This window comes from Chelmon rostratus, chromosome 5, assembly GCF_017976325.1.
Source record: "Chelmon rostratus isolate fCheRos1 chromosome 5, fCheRos1.pri, whole genome shotgun sequence".
In the NCBI taxonomy this organism is placed as follows: domain Eukaryota; kingdom Metazoa; phylum Chordata; class Actinopteri; order Chaetodontiformes; family Chaetodontidae; genus Chelmon; species Chelmon rostratus.
Genome location: NC_055662.1, coordinates 7,803,631 through 7,830,005, shown reverse-complemented (window position 1 = coordinate 7,830,005; position 26,375 = coordinate 7,803,631). Strand labels below are relative to the sequence as shown.

The 26,375-nt window shown below is 41.3% G+C and overlaps 2 protein-coding genes across 2 annotated transcripts in view; one reads left to right on the top strand and one right to left on the bottom strand.

The window, feature by feature from the left end:
* Positions 1 to 19,818, top strand: part of cds1 (CDP-diacylglycerol synthase (phosphatidate cytidylyltransferase) 1) — a 32,019-nt gene extending 12,201 nt beyond the window's left edge. The window contains exons 2-13 of the mRNA XM_041936321.1: positions 143 to 300; positions 4,633 to 4,729; positions 4,954 to 5,051; positions 6,488 to 6,627; positions 10,097 to 10,155; positions 11,139 to 11,221; positions 11,642 to 11,729; positions 12,865 to 12,933; positions 13,318 to 13,470; positions 13,877 to 13,996; positions 14,839 to 14,942; positions 16,218 to 19,818. Of these exons, the coding sequence (XP_041792255.1) occupies positions 143 to 300; positions 4,633 to 4,729; positions 4,954 to 5,051; positions 6,488 to 6,627; positions 10,097 to 10,155; positions 11,139 to 11,221; positions 11,642 to 11,729; positions 12,865 to 12,933; positions 13,318 to 13,470; positions 13,877 to 13,996; positions 14,839 to 14,942; positions 16,218 to 16,353 (1,305 nt within the window). The 3' untranslated portion in view covers positions 16,354 to 19,818. The remainder of the gene's footprint in view (positions 1 to 142; positions 301 to 4,632; positions 4,730 to 4,953; positions 5,052 to 6,487; positions 6,628 to 10,096; positions 10,156 to 11,138; positions 11,222 to 11,641; positions 11,730 to 12,864; positions 12,934 to 13,317; positions 13,471 to 13,876; positions 13,997 to 14,838; positions 14,943 to 16,217) is intronic.
* Positions 19,819 to 19,880: 62 nt separating this feature from the next.
* On the bottom strand, positions 19,881 to 26,004 carry tmem175 (transmembrane protein 175). Its single transcript, XM_041936320.1, has 10 exons — positions 25,730 to 26,004; positions 25,164 to 25,202; positions 24,898 to 24,995; positions 24,743 to 24,794; positions 24,299 to 24,334; positions 24,123 to 24,206; positions 23,792 to 23,956; positions 23,421 to 23,499; positions 23,127 to 23,262; positions 19,881 to 22,632 (listed from the first exon to the last, which is right to left on the bottom strand). The coding sequence occupies exons 1-10, from the start codon at positions 25,913 to 25,915 to the stop codon at positions 21,960 to 21,962; spliced, it is 1,548 nt and encodes a 515-aa protein (XP_041792254.1). The 5' UTR covers positions 25,916 to 26,004; the 3' UTR covers positions 19,881 to 21,959.
* Positions 26,005 to 26,375: the final 371 nt, after the last annotated feature.

Here is a 26,375-nt window from a genome sequence, read left to right as displayed (position 1 = left end):
TCTTCTTTTTTTCTGTTATCAGCTTGTGCACACTGCAGTGCTGTCTGCCTCTGTTTTCTTCACTGACCTGTCTGTCAAGTGAACGTTCACTATCTCCAGTCAGTATTTGAATATCTGCGTGTGTCCGTGTTTGTCATGGCAGGAGGCCGACGGTGATGACAGACTGGGCTTTCAAGGCGACGCAGAGGGAGAATGTGATGGTGACTCCAAAGCAGACACTCCAGATGTTCCTCTCTCCACAGCAGATACAGACAACACTCCACAATGCCTGAACAAAGCTCTGGAGGGCCTGCCGCCCAGGTACACACTTCTCAAACACTGATACTCACAAGAGATTGCTGCCAACAGATGTTTCTTGTTCCTGAAGTGCATCCTGGATCTGTCACTGCTTCGAAATATGCTGTAGCCTGATTCTGCCACTCCGTTGTGTGATGTGATCATAGTAAAACATTTATCTAGCTATTAACATTCAGCACTTACTAGTTTTAAGTTTATATTTTTGTCCAAGATGATAGCAAGCCAGTAAAAACTAATGAACTGTGGCCCACAGCTTAGCTGTAACGCATCACGTTCATGTTGAAACAAATGGCTACAATTAAGAGTAAATGTGTACTCATTTTTAACAAAATAGCAAGACTATATCATAAATTCAGACTTTCATTTTCATCTTGTTTGCATGCATGTGTGCTGGTCTGCTATGAGAATGTGCTGTTTTTCACAGCCAGCCACAACAGGAAGTAAAACAAGCGTAAAATCTTAGATTTCTTACAAGTAGTCAAAATGCAAACCTCACAGCCACAGTGCTCAAGGTCATAATATTACAGAAAGACAAAGCAGAGTCTTAAACGTGCAGATCAGCTGGCTTACTGATTTTACATACCTTAGCCAAAGAAGCCTGAAGTCTTGCTCAGATGTACTTAGGCCATAACATTGTTGTAACAAGCAGTTTTCCCTCCATCTTTCATGAAGTGACCCTGACATAGTGATTGATCGTCTTTCTCCTATGCATGTAGGTTAATTGGGCCAGAAATAGATTGCAACCCGCAGATATGTTTGAACACACTCTTATTAAAGCAGTGCAGCAAATGCAGAAGCTTGTAAATGTGCAGATACCCAAAGGATTTACACAGTTTGTGAGAGTGTACAGATAAATTCTGTGTACATAAAGGTAGAATTTCTCTGCATTTAATGCAAAATTACAGCATTACATACAGTATTTATGTTTCTGAAACACTCTCATTCTCAGCCAGTGAAGCCTGCGAAAGTGAAAAAAAGCATCCAGTTTCCCTCACTTGACACACCTATGATAAGTCACTAAACCGTCCCACATTGACTTTTGCACCTGAATGTCTGAAAAAGGTGTGCTGGCAACTTGTTGTGTCAGGTAGTGTTGGTCCTCAGGCAAATAGTATGTTGTTTGGTGGGATTTTATACCATGACCTTTTAAGATGCTCCAAACAAAGCATTTGACCCTTTGCCCTTGCCCTTTTGGTTTCTCTGCCTATTGGAGAATAATCTTCATTGATGGAGCTATATGACATAGCTAATAGGAGAAATACCAATGTTTGAGTGCCAGACCCTTAAAATGAACACAACAACATAAAGTGTGAGAAACATGTTGAAGGCTGAATTTAAAATTCTACACAAACAGTGCTTTACGGAACTATTCTTGCACAGTTAACATTCTTGTGGCGTGGAAATGCTTCTTGCCAGCAGTTCAGAACTGTTGCACTTGTCAGTTGTTGCCAGTACGAATCAGCAGCACCTTGAACACAAATGGCCCTGTTGGCAAGGCCCTGTTTGATATACAGATGAGAAGCGGAGGGTGTGACCAATGAGTGACGGCCAGGTCACAGGGCTTAAAGGCTCATGAGGAGGGAAGCACTAATCCCTGCGGGCTCGAGCGTCAGAGGAGCCAGCGTACTGCAGAGAGACCTGTGCATGCGGGGGGGAAAGAAATCTGAGTAAGGGAGAAGAGCGTGATAAAGACAAACTGATGAGGGTTGAGGTAGATGTCGTAGAGATAAGGAGCAGCAGATGTATGGAGCGAGTAAAACAGCAAAATCACAAAACAAAATCAATCAATCAATCAAAATTTATTTATATAGCACTTTACAACACTCAAGGTGACCAAAGTGCTTCCCAGTTGAAAACAAACAGTAAAATTAGAAATGAAAACAGATTAAAAGAAAGCAACAATAGAACACATATCAGGGAAAGAAAAAAAAAAAGATAAAATCAAATAAAATATGATATGATATGATAAAATAAAATAAAATGTCACCACATTACTGTGATATGTTTTGAGCCGAGATTTGAAGAGGCCAAAGTCTGTGATGGTGCGCATGTCAGGGGGCAGTTTGTTCAAGAGTCTGGGCCCAGCAACGGAAAAGGCACGATCCCCCCAGTGTTTATACCTGGCCCTTGGGACTTCCAGTAATAACTGATTTGAAGACCTTAGCGCCCTGTTTGGGTTTTGGACGGAGAGAAGCTCTGTCAAATAAATAGGAGCTAGGCCGTTGAGGGCTTTAGGATGTAAAAGGATGAATAGATGGACTTGAAGGTGAAGAGAGGAGGAACGGAGGTAGTTATAGTGACAGTAAGTAAGTGAGTGAGCGATGGTGGGATGGAATCAGAGAGAGAGAGTGTAGCCACAGTGCTGAGTGGAAGCTGCAGCAGCTTTTTTTCATGATGCAGCTGTTTTTCTTCCATTCATACAGCAGGCACCAGGCTCTCTGCCCTGCTTGGCTCCTGTGCAGCTTTTCGCTATTTCCTCTCTTTTGTTTTGCTCCCAGGCAGCAGGCAGTGCAGCAGTTTGCCTCACAGCAACACGCGCTGCATGACGTGCTGTGAAAAACACTCCCGACCCCCAGGCCTCATTCCACGTTTTTAGCCACGCTTGTGTCACGGCACAGGTAGCTACTGGTAAAGACCATGTGACTGTAAGAGCTACTAACAGGCCACAATATATGCAAGTACCTTGAATGCCAACAAAAAGAAAGGATGCAGGCCTTATCAGAGCTCCACTTGTCTCCTCGATGTGGCTCACTTGGCTGCATGGCTGGCAAGCAGCCTCAGGTTTACCCTGGTCCTCTTGTGTTGTCAGACATGCACTGAGCTGGCTGTTGGTGTCACTTCATGTTGGTTAATAGAGTTAAGGAAAGGTTCAGCACTTTGTGAAACACATGATTGAATAAAGGATATTGCTCAAGGGCTCAGGAACACAGTAGCTCTAAAACCGTTGTTGGGAAACACAGTTCGTTTGCAAATAACTGCATTTTGTTTTATTTACATTTTGCACAGCGTCCCAACTTTTTTGGAATTGTTGCACATAAGACGATCCTTTTTGGTCAAATCCAATCAAAATGACAACCTGTAACTGTAACCCTCTGTAAAAAGGGCTGCTGGCCTTTTTGTTCATCACGCCACCACCTTGGTCCAGACTGAAATGTCTCAACAATTATAATTACTCTTGCCATTAGTAGGTCAAGGGTTTCACCTTGTCTGTGAAAGATCTCAACATGTGTCAGATTGATTCCGCTCTATTTCTGTTGTGTCCATTCAATGTATTGTCTTGACTTTAGTGATCCTGTGATCCTGCCACCATGATGTCAATATTTGTGGTTTAAATATCTTGACAGCTGAGACAGCCGATCTGCTAGCAAGGCTGTAGACTCGTTTTGTCCAGTGTGTGCCTCTGACAGTGATAGATAACTGAGTTTTAACCTACTTATGATTTTAGCTAATATCAAAAGGCTAAAACATTGGTCATTTTATGCAGCTATAAAACCAACAACGATGACCAGATACAGTCTTCTTTCCTAACAGCCATGAAACAAAAATGCCTCAACCACAGCCTGAAGGCTTCCTCTCTGTTATCACCCGCCCCTTTAATTCCAATAGTCAGCTGATATAAGCATGTCAAGCTCTGCCAATTATGATGTACTATTATAATTTCATGGCTCAAATGTCCAGTCATATATCTATGTTATACTTTTCACTCTCGGCTGTCTCTCTTTCTTTGTATGAAAACTCAAATGATGCATAAATTGGGCCCTATGAAAGCTTTCGTTCGCAACTGGACCTCGTCAGTTTGTCTTAGAAGACGTTTCGCCTCTCATCCGAGCAGGCTTCATCAGTTCATGCGCACCAGACTAGATAGGACAGCTCGGACGTAGCGTTTTCATTTTTTAGAACAGATTATTTGACTCCATGCATGCTGCCACAAAGTCTTCAACAAACTTGCATCTTGCATCTGCAACCTCTGAGAGTTTGTTGAAGTGGTGAGGTTTTGCTAGCACTCTGCCTCTCTCTCTCGCTCTCTGTCGCTCGCTCGCTCTGTTTCCCTCAGAAGGCGTCTTCGACATTGTTGTGTATGCGTGTGTATGATAGAAAAGAAGCAGCATGTATTTTCTCTGTACATTCCGCTTTAGTGCTGTGAAAAACTAGGGAAAACTCTGATTTTTAGTAATCTCATTCACATTTTGACATTTTCTGGTATATTCTGCGTTCTACAGTTGATTTTTATTGTCAGATTCTGCGTTCATGCCTTCGTTCAGGCCCTTCATAAACAAATCCATGAAATTTTAATGTAATTTTGAGGTAGCAAATTAATTCAAAGTTTCTCCACAGATGGAAGAACTACTGGATACGAGGGGTTCTGTCTTTAGCCATGATTTCAGGCTTTTTCCTCATCATCTACATGGGACCTGTCACTCTTATATTAGTGGTAAGTGACAACGATTGATACTGTAGCAAATTTTTTGAGTCCTCAATATATCTATCCTACTGTTTTTTTTGTTATTCTATTAATTGTAATTTACAGTTGTATGATGGCTGAAAAGAGCAATATTAAAAAAAAGCTTTTGTGAACACTCCAATTGACTCTCAGTTTGTTTCTTAGGCCTGAGCTTTCTTTTTGTATTTCTGCTCTGATCCCATCATCTGATGTAGGTTATGACCGTCCAAATCAAGTGTTTCCAAGAAATCATCACCATCGGCTACAGAGTTTACCATTCCTATGAACTGCCTTGGTTCAGGACACTAAGCTGGTAAGGAGAATGGATTTCACAGTAAACAGTAGTTTAAGTATACTGTAGATGTATTATGAACAGAAACTGGTTTACCCTTTGAAGAGCAATACTGCAGAATTGTAACTCTAAAATATGCTCAAATGTAGTTGCAGTTCTGTGACCATTGTCCTGCTCAGAGACACTTCAACAGGACAGTGCATTTGTTGATAGACACACATTGATTCAGACCAGTATCTCCACCAGTCCCTCTGGTCGTATATGTTTTAGAGGGTGGAATATGTAGGTCAGACATGAAATGTGAAGATATTCTGTACAATGTTTGGGGAAGTAACGATGTTTCAACAATTTTATATTTGATTCTAGAATATATCAATGCTTTTTTGGATCAATATTATGTCGGATGCACCATAAATTACGTTACTAAGTCCTGTCAACAACATCAGCATCAACAAACCAGGAAGTACTTCAACAATGTTATGTAAAATCACAAACCTTCACAGAGTTGTTGCTGTCAAACCTCTGTGCTATTTTGATAGCAACTGAACTATGTCAACTATTTGAGATCTTGTCCACTCTGATTTGAAGTAACGGCTTAAATCAGTTTTACACTATTTTACTTAAAGTTCTTGCATGGCTGCTTATGTCAAGACAAGATCTGGCTTTTGAGCATAACCCCCCCGAAACATACAGAAAGTCAGGTACCATATCAGCACAAATATAAAAAAATTAAATGAACTCAGCTGTACTTTTTCATCTGGGCCAGAGTGGCCTCTTGCAGAAACCTCAGACCAACTGAATGTTAGGTCTGTATTCCTTCCAAGCTGCCTTTTCCGTCTAATGGTATGCAAGGAGATTTAAAAATCCAGAAACAGGCAGAGTTTCTCTTTTAAAGGTATCTCTTAGTCATTTCTTCTGGCAGCCTCACTCACTGTGCTGTTGCCCCAGTAACACGCTGACTCAAGCCAGCTTCATCTGCAGGTAGTAGCTCTGAATATGCAACGCCCACCTTCCACCATAGTGTCTGAGTATTTGTGAACTGGTCACCTTTGCATTCACACACATACAGACACACACACAGTGTGCGACAGTAGTGCTCAGTGCAGCCAGGAGCAAAGATCACTGCCATGTTGGAAGCAAATGAAGGCTAATTGAAACTTGACCCTTTCACCAAGGCCACCCTTCATAACGACTCTGCACACACGCACACACACAGCTGGTCAAGACACATCGATAGAGATTTAAACCCAGAGCCCCACACAACACACATCAGCACTGGAAGAGTTTTTTTCATGTACATTTCAGACTGAAGTGCACAAAAACAGGAACTGTTGCACACAATTTATGCACAGCCAAACTACGTGGCTCCATGCCAGGAAGCACTCAAGCATACTGAGGAAAAAATAACAGAAAGAAGATATTTAAAAAAAAACCTAACTCCCTCTTCTTTTCCTTAGGTACTTCCTGATTTGCGTCAACTACTTCTTCTATGGTGAAACTGTAGCGGATTACTTTGGGGCTCTGGTGCAGAGGGAGGAACCTCTGCAGTTCCTGGCTCGCTATCACCGCTTCATCTCCTTCGCTTTGTACCTAGCAGGTGGGTCTGGCCTTCAAGACAATGCAACTGCAGTATCTCGCAAAACACACATGCTCTTTGGCCCCTCTGCTTCCACTCACGTTTTCTTTAGAGGTGGATCCAATTTCACGAGACAGTGTTTGTATAGTAGAGTTGAGTTACAAATAACATTACTGGGGAGAAAAGAGAGCAAAAAGAGAAACAAAGACCTCAGGGAGACTGGAAGTATGAACTCGTGAGTTTATAAACTGATTTACAATGACAGGAACTCATCTCTTTTTCTTTGGAGCTTTCATTTACTAGTTGGATGGTTTATTGCTCTGGTAAACTGCAGCAGGATGTGTCATAAACCACAAACACTGAGCTGTGGCTCTTATCAACTAACTTGTTACACTTATGATCCACATACATTGTGTGTAAAAAGAACCGGCAGTTAACTAGACCACTCCTTTCCAAAATGCCTGAACAATTTTCCGTAGGGGATCATACCAGTTTTTTCTGTCAATAATGCATTGCATTTTCTCCACACTGCTGTTGAACAAGTTCAACAGCTACCACAGTGCAGTGTTAAAATTCTAATCCATCCCAGTCATGCAGGAAAAATTATGAACTAGGGTGTTACATGTATGTTCACAGGCAACTTTGAAGTAGAGCCCACTGATTCCCACAATGACAGTGTAACTGTAGCAGGCGGGTGGGGGATGTGATGGGGGATATAGAAAAAGAAAGAATTACCTATTTCTCATATGTCTACTAGGTTTTTTCTTATTTCACTATTTTAATTCTACTTAATTCCCCACCTCATTTTAGTGTTCACTCACAAACCTCTTTAATCTGTTTACCTTGCTTTTCCCTTCAGTCCCTCCCACACACACACCCACACACACCTCTCATACCAGCTTGCCCCTCCCTGCCTCTTTCTGAGTCTTCTTCCCTTTTATCTGTCCGCTCTGTTGACTTTCTTCATCAGCAGTATGTTGACACAAAAGCACAACTTGGGTTTTGCATTTTTTTCACCAACAATTACGTTTTCACGACAGCAGGCCAACCGCATGTGACTTGTTGTTATGTCGTAGCCAATCAAAGCAATCAAAAACAATGCAGTACGGAGTGACATCGTCATCAACCAGGTGCACTTACAAGCTCTTATAAAACAACTACATAAGTAGGCCAACATTAAACATGAGAGGTTACACCACAATCAGTGCATTTACAGGAGGGACGTATAGCAGAGAACGTCTGTCTCGCTCTGTTTCTCTGCAGACCATGTTCAGTTGTCAGTAGACTGGAGAGCGAGGGGAGATTGTCCACTAGGTAATCATTCATGGATGGCGTCGTTCTCTTGGACATACAAAAAATGAAAATAAAAAATGCTAAAATGAGGTGGCCAAAAATACTTTGTCAGATGTTAATATATTGGGGTGGCCCAACCAAATAAAGTAAAGCAACACTGCACAGGAATGTTATCAGTGTGCATGTTGGCCAATAAGTAACTAGAAGTTGCAGTGCAGAAATGCCACAGATGTGACTGAGGTCATCTAAGAACAGTGTTAGTAGTATGACCGCTTTATTTTGTAACTGTAAAATATCCTGTTCAGTACATATACATCATGCAAAATTTAAGGGCTTCTCATTAAATGTTTGCGTATATTATGCGCTTATAGTAAATAAGGAGAAATTTACCCTAACCCTATTATCAAATTATTACCTCTTAAATATCAATATGAGTATTAGCAAAAAAAAAATTCCTGCATCATGCTTCACCTTTAGTTTTTTCACTGTAATGCATTGTCAACAAATCCATTATCACTTTGCGTTAGCACAGAATGATAACTTTGACAAAATTAAAAGCAGACCTACAATAATGTTCACTGTGATTGATTCACTATAGCATAAAAGAGGCAACCAGGATTTCAGTCCTCATTGATCTAGTGACATCTGTGTTTGCTGGTGGTAACGGCAAATGCAGTTTAATACTACAGGTGACAGAATTCTGGGGCAGCACAACAAACTATTGTTGCACTAATAAAGAAGTCAATAATTGCCTTTTTTCCATTATTTTGTGAGCATGATCTGATTTCATGCTGCACAGAGCAGGAGTCTGCAGACAGCAGCTTGCAGTGAAACTGAAAGATAGGAGTTTGTTACATTGCTGAGAAGTTGGAGGTGTGCAGTCGTTCCCTGCAGCTCTTCATCTAACAGCTGTGTGCTCCTTCTTGTTCCATTACTACCTGCAATATTTCAGACTGTCAAAAAACGCCAAAAATGACCATTGTTTTGTTTAGGAGATGGTCAGTACAAAGCTCACTGAAACTATTTCCTGTGATTACTTCATAATAAAAGTCAACTCCTGTTTCAACAGATAAATTCTTTTAATGTGAAGCTGCATCAGTAGGAAATGTTCTGTTTATTAGCAGTAACCTAATACTGCATTTTTTGCATGAATTTTGAGACAGAACCCCAGTTTCTAATACTGCAAATATAGAAATATTGCAATGCCAAACTTTAACATTCAAAGTTAAAGTTTGGTAAGAAATACTTTCTTATTTTGTCAACTAACCAGCTTCATCAGGAGTGTGTGGGTGTGGTTTGATCTGTATGGATGTGGTTTGATCAGGTTTGATTGACAGTGCTGACAATATAAGCAAACAACATGACAGCTGTCATCACATTTTGATTCAAATATAGCAAAATCCTGATTGGTGCATAAAAGTGTGCCACTTTTCCTGTTCCAACTCGGGAGATGCACAAGCGAAAAAGCACATGCAGAAATCTCTCATGTGAAATAACCCAGAATCTCCCAAGAGAAAATTAACCCATCAGGTCACAATAAAAGCTGATAGAGAAATTTAAAGTATGTGTTAGAAAGTGATAAATAGTAACATAGGTATATGTGAAGATGTATAAACAACCCTAATACACTGGTATGGTCCCATAACTATTTATCAGATGTAGTAGTGTTGAATGTAAATGCATTGATCAAACTGTAACATGATATTCAGCTGCTGCCGTTCCAGTAGGTCTCCCTCTGGGTTGATGATCAGAGGAGCTTCTGTCCACCAATCTCTCACTGGTTAGTTTTAGAGTCTTTAGCAGGGTGAACACATCTCTTCCTGTGCTGTTGACTTAGTTGTCTTTCACTTGACGCAACCAGGCATCAGCTGCAGCTTTAAGCCCCAAGGACGCTCTGAGCTAGACAGCATCTTCTCCATCTGTTGGCAGTAATGGCTCCCCTGAGGGCCTTCGCGGGTTTATGTAGACAAACCTGTCGCACGAACTTTCAGCCGTCAGCCTCCTCAGTTCAAATTCACATGTCTGATTTGAAGTCAGCGTACAATCTGAATAACCAAAGTATGAGACCAAAAAACAGGCTTCACACACCTCCCTGTACAATAAATAAGTTGTTATATGTAATATGTGTTTTTTAATCTACGGTATACTTTTTCAACTTGGAGTAAAAACTGACTGCATGTTGTCTACTCTTTCACAGGTTTCTGCATGTTTGTGCTGAGTTTAGTGAAGAAACATTACCGCCTGCAGTTTTATATGGTGTGTATCAGCCAAGTAACCCTCTCCTCCTCCTCTCTACTCCATCACTAACCTCCTCTTCCACTGCTTCTTACCACATGTCATGTTATTCTGAAAAGGCTTGGGAAACTCATCTTGCTCTTTGTTGTTGCCGTTGTAGAAGTTTTTGGGCACTTTTCAGTTCTTGTAAAACGCCCAAAAAGTGTTTTCTGTTAAATGCTTTACCTTTATGTTGTACTGTATTACTCACAGATGATCTGCCCACATTAAAATACAGAGTTTGATTATGGATAAATGCAGTACTTCTGCAATGGCTTCAGCTTTATTTCACTTCACATGCATCTGTTTTGCTTTTTCTGCTCTCTGTGACACCTTTATGCACCACAGCTCATTGGACCAAACAAACTTGATCACTTATTAGTACTTGTACTGTATTTTATTTATTAGTATTTTGCATGTCTTAATGAATTATGCAAAGCACTTTAAAGTGTCTTGAGTGCCCATTTTTTAGACTTCTGCCTCCCAAAAAACAATTGGATTCACAAGTAACCTATTGATCTACATTATTATAAACCCAAAACTTCAAAGGAAGCAAAAGTCTGGTTAATGTATTGTAATATATGCTGGCAAAAGAAGGCACTTTCTCAGCTTGTTTGCTTTAATGTGCTGCGTGTTGGTGTTTCTTTTTTATATATATATTATATTTTAATCATTTAGTGCATGCATCTTCACAAAATTCTTCATTTAATTTGTCAATAGATTTGTGACACTCATCTCAGAATGTTGCTACCTGCTCTTCTCACACGATCATATATTTCTTTGTTTCGATGTTGTTGACACGTATATCATCTCACTCTGCAGTGCAGCTTTGTCAGTGTCATTCACCTCGTCTGTCTGTCTGTTATGAATCCACTATTTTCTGACGCGAGCCAACGTCTGAGCAGGCGTGGCTACATTCCAGTGCAGTGACACTGTGGTGTTTGTGTTTGTGTTTACCATTCCAGTTTGCTTGGACCCATGTGACCCTGTTGATTGTGGTAACTCAGTCCCACCTTGTCATTCAGAACCTGTTTGAAGGAATGATCTGGTAAGCAGGACACAGACAGACCAGAAGAAACCTGCCTTGTTGTCTCTGACTACTGCTGCACATGTGTCTTCACAAGTGTGTTCACACTGTTATGGTGCTTTTCATATAGGCTTTTAAGGTTTGAATAATGCAAACAGAAAGTGACCTGAGGTGACAATTAATTTAGATATCCAAGTCGTGTATGTAAATAAAGCATATTCTGTTTTAATTAAAGTGATTTATTCAACAAGATTCATAATAATAACCTTTTTATTTTCACAATTTTTTAAAACATTTTTAACGTTGCAATGTTAGATTACAGGGGAAGTTATTTGTAGTAGAGCAGACACATTTTCCAGCCACAGGCAGAATTATTTTTAGCTTGTGGATGGTGTACGTTCTCCCCCCGCCTCTTACCACTGTGTAAATTCAATCCTCCAGGTTCATTGTGCCAATCTCCATTGTGATCTGCAATGACATCATGGCCTATCTGTTTGGATTCTTCTTTGGGAGGACTCCGCTGATCAAGGTACATCAAACACTGCCTTATATTGTCCTCAGTTTTGCATTACATTTATCGGCTTTGCTGCTATCTTTAAGAAGCAGCAAGAAGCTTCCATTAACAGATCAGCATCACAGGCAACACTGGCAAGCACAGCCAGTAGTAAATATTCTCTGTCTCGACAATCATGACAGAAAGTAAATTTGAGGGATTTATTTTTCTATCACGTTATATGCTTTAAACAGTGTGAATGCTCAGTGATGGTTATGCTTACTGACAGAAGTCATATTTTTTCAGATAAGCGAAACTGAGTTGTAGATTTCTGAGTTTTAGGTGCATGAAATAGGGTGAGACAGGATATATTTTTATATTTGTAATTTACCTAAAGATGAATTGTGTACCTTTAAAGACGTTTCCCCTGCAGATTGTTTAGTTTAGACTGGTGAGGAGTCCCAGTCATCTAAATATCACAGGGCTGTTCACACTGTCACGTTATACCGGGTAGTGTGAGAACATGGGGTGCAGGAGCCATTGATACAAGCGATCCAGTCTTTCTATAACCTGACGGTGCTGCTTCCTGGATGCCTCCCTGTGGATGTCTTCCAAACATGTGACACTAGATCTCAGGACACACCCAGAGCACACATTTGGGATTACGCAGCAGTGTTTGTCTCAGGGGGAGCCAGTGGATGTGGCTGGAGTGAATGTCTGAGCAACTGCCTCACGACACTGAGCCAAATAGATGTCAGAAAAATAAGCTGGATGTATTTGGCTTGTTTTGCTCCATAAATTCTCCCGCGCACAATCACCTTGTGTCGTCTCTGCCGTTCAACAGCAAACTGTTTTCTCATCACCCCTGAACAGACTGGCAGTGTTTCAGGCTGATAAACCTTTTAATAAATAACTCTCCACGTTGTGACACAGACATATAACCTGAACACAGGCATGTAACTTTGAAAGTGAACAGTTCAGGGACTTTCTTGAACTCCTTTCTCAAATTAACCGAACACCACAGGGTCAAACTCCTGCACATCTATCCACACAAGAGCTACTCAGTCACTCTGAGCTGGGGTTTATTTTGAATCACATGTAGTCTGTGGTGAGGCTGATGTCATGTCAGTGTGAAAGATGAACTCTGTTTCTGTCTCTGATCTGCCTGCAGCTCTCACCCAAGAAGACCTGGGAGGGTTTCATCGGAGGTTTCTTCTCCACTGTGGTCTTTGGCTTCATTGTGAGTACACATGCTCCCTCCTTCCTTCTACTCCCAGTTTCCAAGTACCCAAGGCAAGAACATTTGTGTTTGTTATTTTTGCAGCGAGACACATTTTGATATAGAATGAGACATTTAAATCGTCTGCTAAAAGTCTAGTGTAGATAAGCACACAAAATTTATGAGATGTTGTTGGTGTGTCATGGTTTGCAGTTTCCCACCATGCTCACAACCACCAGACGGTGCTTTCATAACATTCAGTAGTTTTCGTCTCAAAAGAGAATGATAAGCACTGGCTGTGCTTATCAGCCTGAAATTTGATTTTTTGATTTTTTTTATGTAATGCCATCATAATGTACTAACAGAGTCAGCGGATCTTTCCTTTGTGTTTTGTTTTACCCTCAGCTGGCCTACCTCCTGTCTCAGTTCCAGTACTTTGTGTGTCCCGTGGGCTTCAACAGTGAGACCAATGGGTTTACAGTCGAGTGTGAGCCTTCTGATATCTTTGTGATGCAGGAATATACTCTTCCTGCTGTGGTGCAGAACACGCTGAGATGGGTAAGACTATGTCCTTTTCATTCCTTTCATTTGAAATCTTTTGCAGCAACTAAATCCATTTAAAATATAACAGATGTTCTAAATTACATGTTTCACTATTGTAAACATATTGTGCATGTCGTGCCATTGTAAGGGAAACTAGCATTTTAATAAATCACTACTAATGCCTAATTACCTCATATCATATTCTGTTTTAACATTTCTTGTTATGCAGATATGTGTGTGTAGATTTTTAAAAGCAACCTCACTTCAGTTTTTATTGCAGAAATCCCAATTTGCTTAAGCATTATTTAGATTCTTTCTCGTATGTAAATGTCTGGGTGGAGAGAAGATCAAAATGAGGCTTTTTGCTGTTGATCAAGTCACATTTCGGCATGTGTCCGATGTCTCTTCGTCCCTCTTTTAGAAAACGGTGAACCTGTACCCCTTCCAGATCCACAGCATCTTCCTCTCGGCCTTCGGTTCTCTCATCGGGCCTTTTGGAGGCTTCTTTGCCAGCGGCTTCAAGCGAGCCTTCAAAATCAAAGTAAAGAACATCTCAGTTTCTCCCTTATTTTATATCTTGTCCAAAAAGTTTACTTAAAGTTTGATTTACTTTTCTTTGTCGGGGGTATTGTTTTAGTTTTTTTTCCTCTTGTCTCTGATCGTCGTCAGCATCATGTATTATTGTATGGTTTATCTTTTAAATTTGTTTTTCAGGTGAGATTTGAGTGTTTAAATTAGCTCCTGGGTTTTTTTGTAGTCACAAGTTACAATTAAGATCTCTGCAATCTGTCTTTCAAACTTATCTGCCTGTGAGCAAGTAATGGCAGGGAGGCTTCTGAATACCACAGAAACAGGCTGGACCACTTCAACTGGTGAGCAGCAGAGATATTGCTGAAAATGACAGGTAGCTCAGCAGTGCTTTGTGTAATCCCTCACACAGCAGCACACACTCATTACTGCAGGCTATAGAAGTAAATTGCAGCCTCCTACTGCGAGACACAGAGCGGTCCCACTGCTGTCACTGGGGTCTCTGTGCCTTGTTTAAGGGCTTCCTGCTGTGAAAAGTCATTTCTCAATCTAATGTTCGAGCAGTCGGTGCTTCCACATTTTGCTGACTGTCTTTGTAGCACATCTCCACCTACTGACACCATGTGTGTTTGACAGGTGATCTTGATCAAATTGCTGCATTGAAACACCACAGCAGCACCAAAACAAAAAAGTAATTATTTTAAAAACCTTTTGTTAGACCTTTGAAGAGTGAAGAGAAGAATTTGGATAAATCGTACTCCTTTAACCATAGACAGGTCTTACGCCTGTTAATCCCACACTCAGCATGTACCTGTGTTTTGATGTCATTATGCCCTGATCTCTCCTCTCCTGCAGGACTTTGCCAACACCATCCCCGGCCACGGTGGTATCATGGATCGATTCGACTGTCAGTATCTGATGGCCACCTTCACGCACGTGTATATAGCCAGCTTCATCAGGTAAGAAGAGGAATGGAGGATGGGGGATTGTATGTGTGTTAAATGTTTGTATATCATTGCTCATAAAGCTTCAGATGGCTGCTAAAAAGAAGGAGCTCCATCAGTCCTCACAGCTTGTCAGGAAAACCATCAGCAACATCACTGGACTCCTAATAAAACATAGAAATAATAAAAGACATTAACAGTATTACTGCAGTGTAATGAGGACAGCAACACGTTTTAAGTAAATTGCAAATGCGTATCTATACAGTAGAAATTATATAATGTCACTGACTGAACAAACTTAGGAGCTACAACCAAAGGTTACCAATTATTGTAAAACCTAAATGACAAGTTCATAATAGAACATACTTTCTTACAGCAGCCATTTAAGCAATTTTCCTAGCCAAATTGTATAGTTAATTACTGCTTTTATTGTGATAGCGGGCTGTTTGCCTTGTCATGTTGTTAGTATGCAGCTGGTGTTCATTTCTGACATATCGCTAAATTCATTTTGCGTGTTGAGTCAGCAGAAGCCTTGACAAACTCAACAGACCGCTATGACCTTCAAGGCAAGTGTCACGTGACCAAGGAGGCGATCAAAGGTGTCCGTAGGCATTTTTTGTGGTAGCATCGATAAAGATAAAGGTTAATAGTGAAGAAGTGCATAACACAACCGCCTGGAAAATGAGTAGAAACCCTGCAGCAAAGGAGAAAACGCTGTATAGCTTATTAATGAACCTGCTGCATTGAGCAGGTTCTATTTGTTTTTCACAAACTACGATTTGAATGATACAAAAACATTCCAATGTAAAAATTAAGACCTGTAACAAGCTAGCATCCCCTCAAAATATGACATGATGCCCTTGATGAATCTACGTACAAACTCTAATTTCTAGCCGTTATTTTTTTATCTCAAATTCTTGAGAGTGCAGGTCTGTCATTGGTCATAAAACAACATGATTAAACCTGCAGTCAGTGTGTGTTCCATTAGATCACACTGTAACGGCTCACACAGACAACAGTCATTAGCTGTAAACGCTCGTCTGTCCATCGCCTTGCAGTTCTCTCCTGTGTCACTGTCTCTGAGAAAAGGACCTAAAGTTACAGAGAGAGCAGAGGAGAGTTTCTGTTACACATCCTGGTTTGCTGATGGTGTCTGGTTTGTTGATAGAACCTCTGTTCATCCATTCGACCAGTTTCTTAACAGTGGTTGTAAGATACGGTACCTCCAGATTTGAGATTTTTTACACTCTTATTTCCTTAATGATCATGTTTTTAATTGTTGTCTTGCAGGGGACCGAACCCAAGCAAGGTGCTACAGCAGCTGCTGATGCTTCCGCCTGAACAGCAGCTCAGCATTTTCCACACTCTGCACTCCCAGCTGAGAGAGAGGGACATGCTGCCCCCCGCTGCTGGCCAGGCTGAATGAAAGACCGCCAGCTTCACAGGGGGATGGCTGGAGAGTGTGTGTGATGGTTTGGCAAGTTTATGTAAGCATGTACACACGCACACACAAGACACACACACTCTTAAGTATGGCTGTAAGGCGTGTGTGATCCCAGGCCTCTGGCAGAGTATCCATCGTCATACTGCTGGCTCTTCATTCAACTCTCAACCAGCTCAAAATCACGACTTTGAACCTGAGGTGACTCTCCAGACTACGTGGAATAAGCTCGTAGTGACAAAAAAAATAATAAATCACATAATACCAACAACACACACAAAAAATAGGCGGCTTTCCACTTGGACCAGCACATAAACAACACACTTCACAAGTCCCCATCCCAAAAACTTACAGACTGAAGATGAAATGTCTTATCGAACAAAACGGACTCTAAAGCACATGGCTTACTCAGTGCGAGTGGATGGTGGATGTGCAGTTTCCCCGTGGACGGCAAATATTTGCACTGACTTTATCTGAACAAATGGATTTAAGAAGCTTTTACCAGCATAAACTGGGCCCAAAGTGTTGGGCACATGGACCTGAGCTACAGCAAACAGACTGTTGGGACTTGTCATTCTGGGGTTTGGGTGATGCAGCAGGGTTGTCCAACATACTCTAGACACTGTTTTATAGACTATGCTCTGTACAATGGTCCCAAACCTCACAGCATAACTAAACATGTAGCATGTACGAAAGTCCTGTCTTGGGCTACTGCTAAACTAAGCCATGTTTATTCTCCTCTTCCACAGTGTGAACTCTTAGCTTTTAGTTTTCTGTCTAAATCTAAATAACTCGCACAATTAAAGTCAATAAATGTTGACTGTAGGCATGTTAACTCAGAAACTAGAGCATCAGCACTAGAGCATCCACACTCAAGTTATCATGTGTTGTACATAAATATACTGGAAATATTAAGCTGAACAAATACTACGTACTATAACTATTTGTGTGACCTACTGGGGAAAGAAAAACACTTTTAAGCTATGAGAAATGATATGCAAAAAAAAGAGATTTAACTCAGTTGTAGCCTTCAGCATGAAGAAATTAGATTTTTAACAGGTAGGGATGTAGATTTGATCTGAGATTGCTGCTTTAGAGGGTGTGCTGGGTGACCCTTCGTTAGAGATTGTAAAAAGCATTTAAAGAAATAGTTTGACACCTGGAAAATAAGCTTATTGATGCTGAGAATTAGATCAGATGATCGATACCACTCCCATGTTTGTGAGTTAGGTATGGAGCCAAGACTGGACAGAGGGGGAAACAGCTAACCTGAGTCTCAGCGAAGTTCACCTACACACATGTTTGAGAGATACGTGTCCATTATTGAGCTTTATTTGAAGCGTGGCAGTGACGCTTCCAGTCTTTATGCTAAGCTAGGCTAATTACCTCCTAGCTCTAGAATCCAGACTGACCGCACATACACGAGCGTGACGTCGATCTTCTTATCTAACTCTGGGGAAAGAGAATGGTAAACAGATTTCCAAGATGGTGAACTATTCCTTTAAAAACAGACTGTGCTTCCTTTATCGATTTAACCAATGACTTTAGTTGCACTGTAGCGGTGGGGGTGGATGCATCAGACCACTGTCAATGTTTGTTAAATTGTTAAAAAAAAATCCTGCTTCTTCTTATGCATTAAATCACCGATGAATTATTACGTTTTGAATGTAGTTTGCTATAACTTGTTATCAGTGATAACATAGGATTTGAGTACATTTGGAGTCTGTATACAGCACAGTATGTGTGTATATACACATTTAACACATACCTTGAAGTATATAAAATCTGATACTCTGGGCGGTGGTTTTATTAGCAATATTTTGATCTTATGCAAGTGGCAGTTTGATTCCTTAGAATAAGGGTCGGATAATTTAATTTCACAGGAAGTCTGTGGCATTTATGATTAATCACACGTTCACCCGCGTGATGAAAGAGACAATGCCTCATAAGCGCGTAACGAGGCTGCGACGGCGGCGGACAAAGCCGATGAGATTCTCTGATTGAATCCAGATCTTTTCAGAGAGAAATGTTTACCAAAGCACTGTCTGATTAACACTGATTTCCTTCTGTTATTGGAAAAGCTCCAGGGCCCGGGTCCAAACAACTGTCCCCTTTCGATTCCGATCGTTCTGAAAAATGAGAGTTTGGAACTGGGCTGCAAACTGGAGTGCTAACATTTGCATCTGTGGCCTGTGCAATGTGTGTCACTGCATTCTGTTCACTTCCCTCAGTTTTTGGACGACGAGGATGTTTTAATTTATTTGTCTAGTTTGTTCTGTTTGTGTTTTCTTCATAGAAGTGCATTTTAGCGTGTTTTCCCCATTTGAAGTGAATGAGGGTGCTGGGTGGATTTCTGGGACCAGCTGTGTTGTACTGTATAAATCTCTTGACTAAACCCTCTCTCTGGTAAAAAACACACTACTGTTTTACAGGCTTTTCTGTATTCAACCTTCTCTGTCCAACTTACATACTGAACAAGATGAAGCAAAGCAAGCAGACATCAGTGTTCATACTAAAGCAATCTGACCAAAATCAACACAAACAGCAGATGGTCAAATTCTTTTGATTTTTTTTTTTTTCTTCAACGGCTGTTTTATATAGAGTCTGGAGTGTGCCACCGGAATAATTAAACACGCTTATGGGTGAATTAAAACTAAGAGAGACTATAAAGAGTTATAAAATGATCAATAATGATTCCGTTTCTTTTTGTGTATTTAATGAGTAACTAATAAAGAGAATGTCAGAAATTTGTGAAAAACACAAAAACTTGATTATTGAAATAGTTGCTGATGCATTTTGTCCATCAGCTAATCATTTAATTGACTAATTGTTTCAGCTGCACACAGAATGACCAAAGTATTTTCCAAATCCATTTACAGGATTTTTGTCTTAAACGACAGTTCAACTATTAATTGTCAAAAATCGTTTTCATGAACACCATCAGCCATTATGAGTAAATTTCATTACTTTATATTCAAATGCATCTATTAATTATTCTAATTAATAAATGTATCATTCCACTGGCACACTCAAGTCTCGGCAGTTTTACGGTTGTAGTTCAAATGAGACCTAAGCTATCATGTGGACTAATTTAGATTGTTATGCAAGTAATGAAGGTAAAACACTTGAGGTACACGAACGTGTAGCAAAGAAAACCTAGTTGTAGTTGCCCAAATGTCAGGTAACGGTGCACTGCAGATGTTTGGTTGCTTGTCTTTTTAATTTATCATTTTGTCTACATTTTGTGTGATTTGCTTTGAGCAGAAGTGTTTTCTAATGAAAATCTATAGCTTTTGGAGTGGATAAGATAAAAAATTATACTGAGGAGGAATGCTGTTAAGATAGGGGTGGTACAAGGTAATGTATAAACCACATGTTGATATCTTGTTAGGGATATTGTGAAGCTGTTTACTGTATGGAGGTGAATAAAGTTTTTTTCTTTAAAAGGTCTTACATTGTGTTGATTATGTTGCATGTGTTGATGATGACAAGACAGAGAATTCACTTTCACATTGAAGGAATGACTTCAGATTTATTCACAAAACAAAGCCGGACAGTTTATGATTTGACATTCAAAAACAGATTTGTGTGAAAGAGCAGATGCAGCATTCACACTCATGTAGCTATACAAACAGCTAAACACCTAAGCATGACAAGAGAAATCTGTCAGAGGGAATGTCTGCAGAGAGGGACTCCTGGTCTCAACAAACACGCCACCAAATGGAGACAGGTCATTTTAAAAAAGCCTGATTTCTGAGTGAGAACAGTGGAAAATGCACAAATACAGCTGTTTATATTCAGAGAAAAAAAATGTTTTGGATCCAAAGAGTCTCATGATGAACAGTGAACATAAACACATTTATTCCTCCATAAAATCATAGAAATGACAATGCTCCTATCCAACAGATCATTAGATACTAATACACATAAACGAACCGCACCTGTATCTGGAAGCTTCAGTCCTTAACAGACTAAAAACAAGACAACAAAAACAAGAAACCAAAAAATGAAATGACAAGTGTCCAATCAGTGACAAACAAGCTGTTCGTATGCTCACATTCTTTAAAGGTGATCATTAAAAGTTTTTTCGTTGTTATTCTTTCGACTCTGCTTTGCACCTTGTCGATATACATGGAAACCTTCTCCGTCACCTGAGAGGTTTCCATTAAAGTGCATCTCGGATCTGAGTTCCCTTTGAGTCAGTATCAAACGCACGTAATCGCACATCACAGCAGAGCATGTCATCATTGCAGTGATGAAAGTAGCCTCAGCATCTCAGGACTACATAACAGAAACCACAGCGTCCCCCTCTGGACAACTGTATACACCTACCTTTCCAAACCTCTCCATAAAAACAGAGCGATATTTCCAGTGAAAATAAATGGATTAGTTCTGATGTTAACATTGGGACATTGGGTTGACATTATTTTTGGAAAAAAAACAAAAAAAAAAACAGAATCGTTATCACTAAAAACTAAAAACAACAGCCATTTAAAATCTGTCCTTTTTCTACTTTTAAACACTAGGGGTCATTTAAGTGCACAGGCTTCCTTTTACAAGATAATAGAAATAAAACAGCATTATGACGTATTTGAAAAGGTGATGTTACATTCCAGTGGGCTTAACACACAAATATCTGAATCAAAATATTCCAAAATAGTGCAATTTGAAGTCTTGTGGCCAAACCCGTTCAGTGCAATGTTTAAAGTGCCAAAAACTACACCCATGAACCCCTGCGTGTTTGCTAACGGGTCAACTCCAACATTTATACTGGCGAGAAAGGAGACAAATTTGTTAACACAAAACTACAGTAATCGTACAGAAAGTATTTCAAAATACTTCAGCCATCAGCTCTCATGTATGAATTTCTGCAACTGCCTCAACATGCTTATAAAATCTTCTCTGGGTAAAAAATACCCCAAACATTTGGACGGAGTAAATTAATTATTTAATTAAGGCTGAATTAGAACCAGAGCAGATGGACGGACTGTTCATCTTACTGAACTTGGCACAGAAACAGAACTATAATTATAATGACCTGTTCCGTCTCTTCGACTGAGCCTTTTCAGAGTGAAGTGTACGCTACGTTGACTGGCATGAACATGATGTCAAGGCATCCCTGAAAACACAAGTGAGCCATTCTCATTTTATACCTTTTGCTACTTTGGCAGCGATAAAATCAAAGTGGAAAACCTTATTGTGGGTCATTTAAGATGAAGCCTTTGCGTCCTTGCAGATGATTGTTGATTATTCAGCAATCAAAACTAGCATTAGTACTGTATAAAACAAAAAACTGAATAAATTAATAGGCTTTGGCTGTCAGTATCCTTCACTACTTTGGTCCACTGAGTGTTTCCTAAAGTTCTACGACTTCCACACTTTGCCTTCAACATGAGGTCACATCTAATCCCATTTGCACTGATTCCTTCTCAAGATTTGCATTATCCTTCTCATAATGCAGTCTTCTTTCCATGTGGTTACCAAGTCAAACCATCGCAGTAACTCTCTCAGAGACCAAGCATTTCAGCAGCAATGCCTCCCTCTCCTGTCGCGTTAGCTTGCCTCTCTGTGGCCACTCCCCTTCAAGCTAGCTAGGTCACTAAAGCGTTGAACGGCACTCTTGTCTCGTCATCTTCTTCTTCCACAACAGACCTTTGGTCGGGCCTGTCAGGGCAGAAAATTAGCCGTAGCAAAGCTAGCGCGACTCGCACCAACAGCCTCAGCACGAAAAAAGCGAAAGGCACTGTGATCTCCATCAGGTGGAAAATTGGGGCGCTAAATTTACTCAAAATGCACGTGAGGAAAAATGTCCCCAGTGCTACGCAGGGGTACAGAGCCAGCTTAGCTAGCATAAACACGTGCTCGCGTCCGCCATAACGTACATAAGGGTGCAGAGTTTCTTGTTCGTTGTAAAGAGCGACTACCCAAATAGCAAGCTGAAATATACCTGCGAAGAAAATGATCACGCAGCTAATCTGAATAGCTTCCAGTTCGTTGCGAGAGTTGTGTGGGAATTCGTGAGTTAGCTGGTAGGCTAAAGGCAAACCTCCGACAAACGCCAGCGAGAAGGTGTTCAGCAGGCCCATGAAGCGTGTTGTCTTGGTGACATGGAGGAAGAGCGAGTGGTGCACGAACCAGAGGAGTCCGACGGTGACGAAGGAACCAAAGTAGGCGAGGTACTCCGGCCCATAACCCTGCAGAGCTGCTATCAGGCTACCGCCAAACTTCCTCTGCACAACGGCCGGCTCGGGAACATTGTCCGTGCTGAAAGGGACGAACCGGAGAGGACAGCCGTTAGGAAGTTTTTCAGCACGCTTCAATGCACTTCAACACCTTAATCACACTTTAAAGGGATAGTTCACCCCAAAATCAAAAATGCATTTGAAAAACTCAAACAGAGATGTCTCTTTCCAGAAATCGTGACCCTGTTACTCAAGATAGTCCACAAACCTTTTCTTTCTATCGAACTTCACCCACCAAATGTATCACTGCGCAGAAGGAAGCATGCATCTGCCATCGAGGATGAGAGGCGCAGGATGGAAACATTAACAAGCTGTAACGTTCGCAAGCAGCATTGGCTGGCTGGACATTAATCTTGACAAGCTAGCAATGTCAGACTAGGGACGCTTCCTTCTGCGCGCTGTTACTGTTGGCGGGTGTAGTTCAGTCGGAAAACAACAGCTGATATCTCACACCAAAGCAATCTAGACAGATCAACAGCACTGCACTCCCATTCAAGGAGAGAAAGCGAAACACACCATATGTCCAGGATGAGAAGCGTCGCTACGATGGCATAAACTCCGTCACTGAAAGCCTCCACTCGGTCCTTGCTGAGGGGCTCGTTGGGCAAGTAGGTGTAAAACAACATAGAGTCTGGAGTCTCCTCCACCTGACCTGAAATGCACAAGGTTTGGTTTATGTTTTAAAAAGGTGATGCAGGAGACATGCGGCCTTCTAAATAAATCCACATCCACAACTAAATATGTCTCGTAAGAGGTAAACTGGTGCGTGCAAGGTTTCCTCCACCTGTCACGTTACAGTCTAGCGCTTACCGATCGCTTTGCTGCGACACCACTTCAAGGACTTGGAGATGTACGGCAGGAAGATGACAATTGCCAACAGCACATAAGACTGGAAGACCAAACGAAAATATGAAAAAAGCAGGACATTTTAACACACCACCACCCTGGGCTCCAGGGAGGAGAGGTGAGCGTTCTTCACAACATTTTGAGGTGATTTAGTGATTAATGTAAGAACTAATCGGTATATTAATCCATAATAAAATAATCATTGGTTGCAGCCCTGAAACATTAGAAGATGAGCAGAACTGTGACACCACACAATCTCTAACCTTCTGATCATCTGCTGATGTTCACGTGTAGCATCTTCACACAGTTCAAGAAAAAACGGAAATGCCACCTACCAGCTGTAGGAAGATGAAGGAGAAGATGCTGGCGAAGAAGCACATGAGGGGAACCCGCATGATGACTTTGAGGATGTGGTGTTTGTAGAAGGTCTGGTTCTCTGAGATCTGGATCTGCTCGTTCAGCAGGAAGGGACGGCTGAAGGCGTACAGCACAATCACCGACTACAGACACAACAAACAGGATCATGGCGTGTGTGTACACAGACCGGGATTAAGTAAGAGGTAAGGTAAACTCCCAACTGATCTTAAATAGATCCGCCACAAAAAAAGGGCAACAATAACAACTGTTTTGGAACAAACCGGAGTAATAACGCTGTCGCGGCCTCACCTGAATGATGCCCATCACCATCACGCAACCACAGAAGAGCAAAATCCCGAGAAAGTTCTTGGGGAAGGTCGCCATCAGAGAGAACTGCAAAGATGAGACACGCTGTACGTTAGAGAGCTTGAATGGCATCAGTCCACTTCAAGTGTGCTTGTGCAAACGGTGTGACTCATACTCGCCGTGTACGGTAGAAAGGTTATCAGCATCATGCAGGCCTGAAAGAGAACCGAAAGCAGAGCTTCACATCAGGAGGATTCATGCGACACGCGCTGCACACAGAATCCAATGTGCAGGTCTCAGAAAGTCCAGTCTCTCCGTAGCCTTTGTAATGCTAGCTGAAATTAGATTTGAGACTGAAAGAACAAGCTGACCAGCGCTAATGAAAGTGTAAATCAGAGAGGTGACAGGAGGACAAGAGGCTTTGCTCACAGGGACACAGCGTCCGGTGTTTGACGCCAGACGAGCGATGTGTGTTATGTAATGCAAACTGAGAAAACATCAAACTAGACGTTAAACACAAAAACGTCTGACAAATGTGCCTGAAGACAGACTTCAGTTAACACGGTCCAAAAAGTGACGCCATGTTATGAAACACACAGTGATCTCACGGAGACTGTACTTACAAGGTTCAGCAGTGCGAGGGAATCGTCGATGCGTACAATTACCTGAAATAACCTGAGAAACATGAAGAATGAGGAAGTGATAAATAATAGAGCTTAAAACTGCTGTTATATGTGTATATGTACTACTACTACTAATAATAATAATAATAACTTGCCTGATATGAGCAGCCCACGCAACAGTCACGATCAGGAATGTCATTAAGTAAACTGCTATTTTTGTTGTCAGCAGAAGCTGAACGCTCTCCCTCAACTCCTGCAACACACACACACACACAGATATATGACACCCCGCCTACTTTAACGTCACTTCACACCATCTCTACAGAGATGTGTAGTCTGTCTGCTTCACTCAATTATGGAGTCACACTGACCCGAAACACACCTGAACAGTGTCACTGAATGTGAGGCTGTCAGACATTACCTCATTGTCTTCCACCTTTGTGTGAGAAACAGGGAGGATCTGTGAATAGAGGGAGCTGCATTAGGAGAAGTCAGAGAAGGGCACATAAGAACAGCCTGATTTCCACGCTGGCTTGTGCCTCTGGTAATACGTGATAAGAGGAAACCACCTGTTGTTTCTTCTTGATAACTACGTCATTAACTCGTAATCTTGAGATAAAAAAAAGAGAATGACAGCAAGCACGGCCGTTCTCGGCTTCCGTAGTTTGATCTGTTGCACTGCATTGTATTTATCGCATGGTTTGCAGGTAAAAGCTGAACCTGCAAAACAACAAACACTAACTCCTGCTGTCAGATAAGTGTAGTTTTCCCTTTGAACCGCAGTGGAACACAGGTATTAAGCAGTAAAATAAAATTATATGAGTAAATACACCATGGTTGCACCTGTGCTTGCGCAGCATATTTAACAAACTCAAGGACTGATGATGAGGTGACGCTGTATTGATGCCCCCCCGTGTCAAATGGTGCCAGGTGTCTGCAGACCACCCCGCCGCCCCCTGCCCAGTATGCTGCCCCTCGCTAAGTTACCATGACGGTGGCGATGATGGAGATGAGGGCGTCGCTGTAGGCCAGCAGTCTGTGGGAGGACTGGGTGCCGCTGTGGCCCTCTCTGTCGAACGGAGAGACGCTCTCTGCGTGGCTCCTCGCGCCCTTCTTCTCCATCTCCTCCTCGACATGGTGCTCTATGATGTCGCTGTCGTCGTTGCCCGCCATGGTGGAGGGGCTACAGGGGCGCAGAGGACGTAGCGGGGACCATGGATGGACCGAGCGGACGGTGCTGTTTTACAAACAGCCGACGAACAGCTGATGATGGCGGGGAAACAGGAAGTGGCTGCCTGGTTTTTGTTCCTGTTGTCAGCAAAGACCGTTGATTGACGAAGAGTTCTCACTCTGTTATTAAAAACGGGTCAAGTTTTAGGAAAGATAGAGAGTATCTGCGTATAATCAAGTATTGTAGTTGAGTACTTTACTTGAATATTTCCATTTAGTGCAACTTTATGCTTCCTCTTTATTACATTTTGGATGCTTACACGTGTAGTGATGCTCACTCATATAATCCAGTGATATACTATGTATTATTATTATTATAAAGAGTACTTTTACTGTTAGTACTTCAAGGATATTTTGATGCTAGATTTTTTACTCCAAACTGAGTATTAAAGTAAAAGATGGA

Bases quoted from the DNA above. Each gene is read 5' to 3' on its own strand.
- tmem175 (XM_041936320.1), bottom strand. From the start codon at position 25,915: ATGGCGGGCAACGACGACAGCGACATCATAGAGCACCATGTCGAGGAG. The intron at 24,795-24,897 runs GCAAGTTATTAT...CATGTTTCTCAG, and splicing joins GCGTGGGCTGCTCATATCAG to GTTATTTCAGGTAATTGTAC. The intron at 23,957-24,122 runs GTGAGGCCGCGA...TTGTGTCTGTAG, and splicing joins TGGTGATGGGCATCATTCAG to TCGGTGATTGTGCTGTACGC.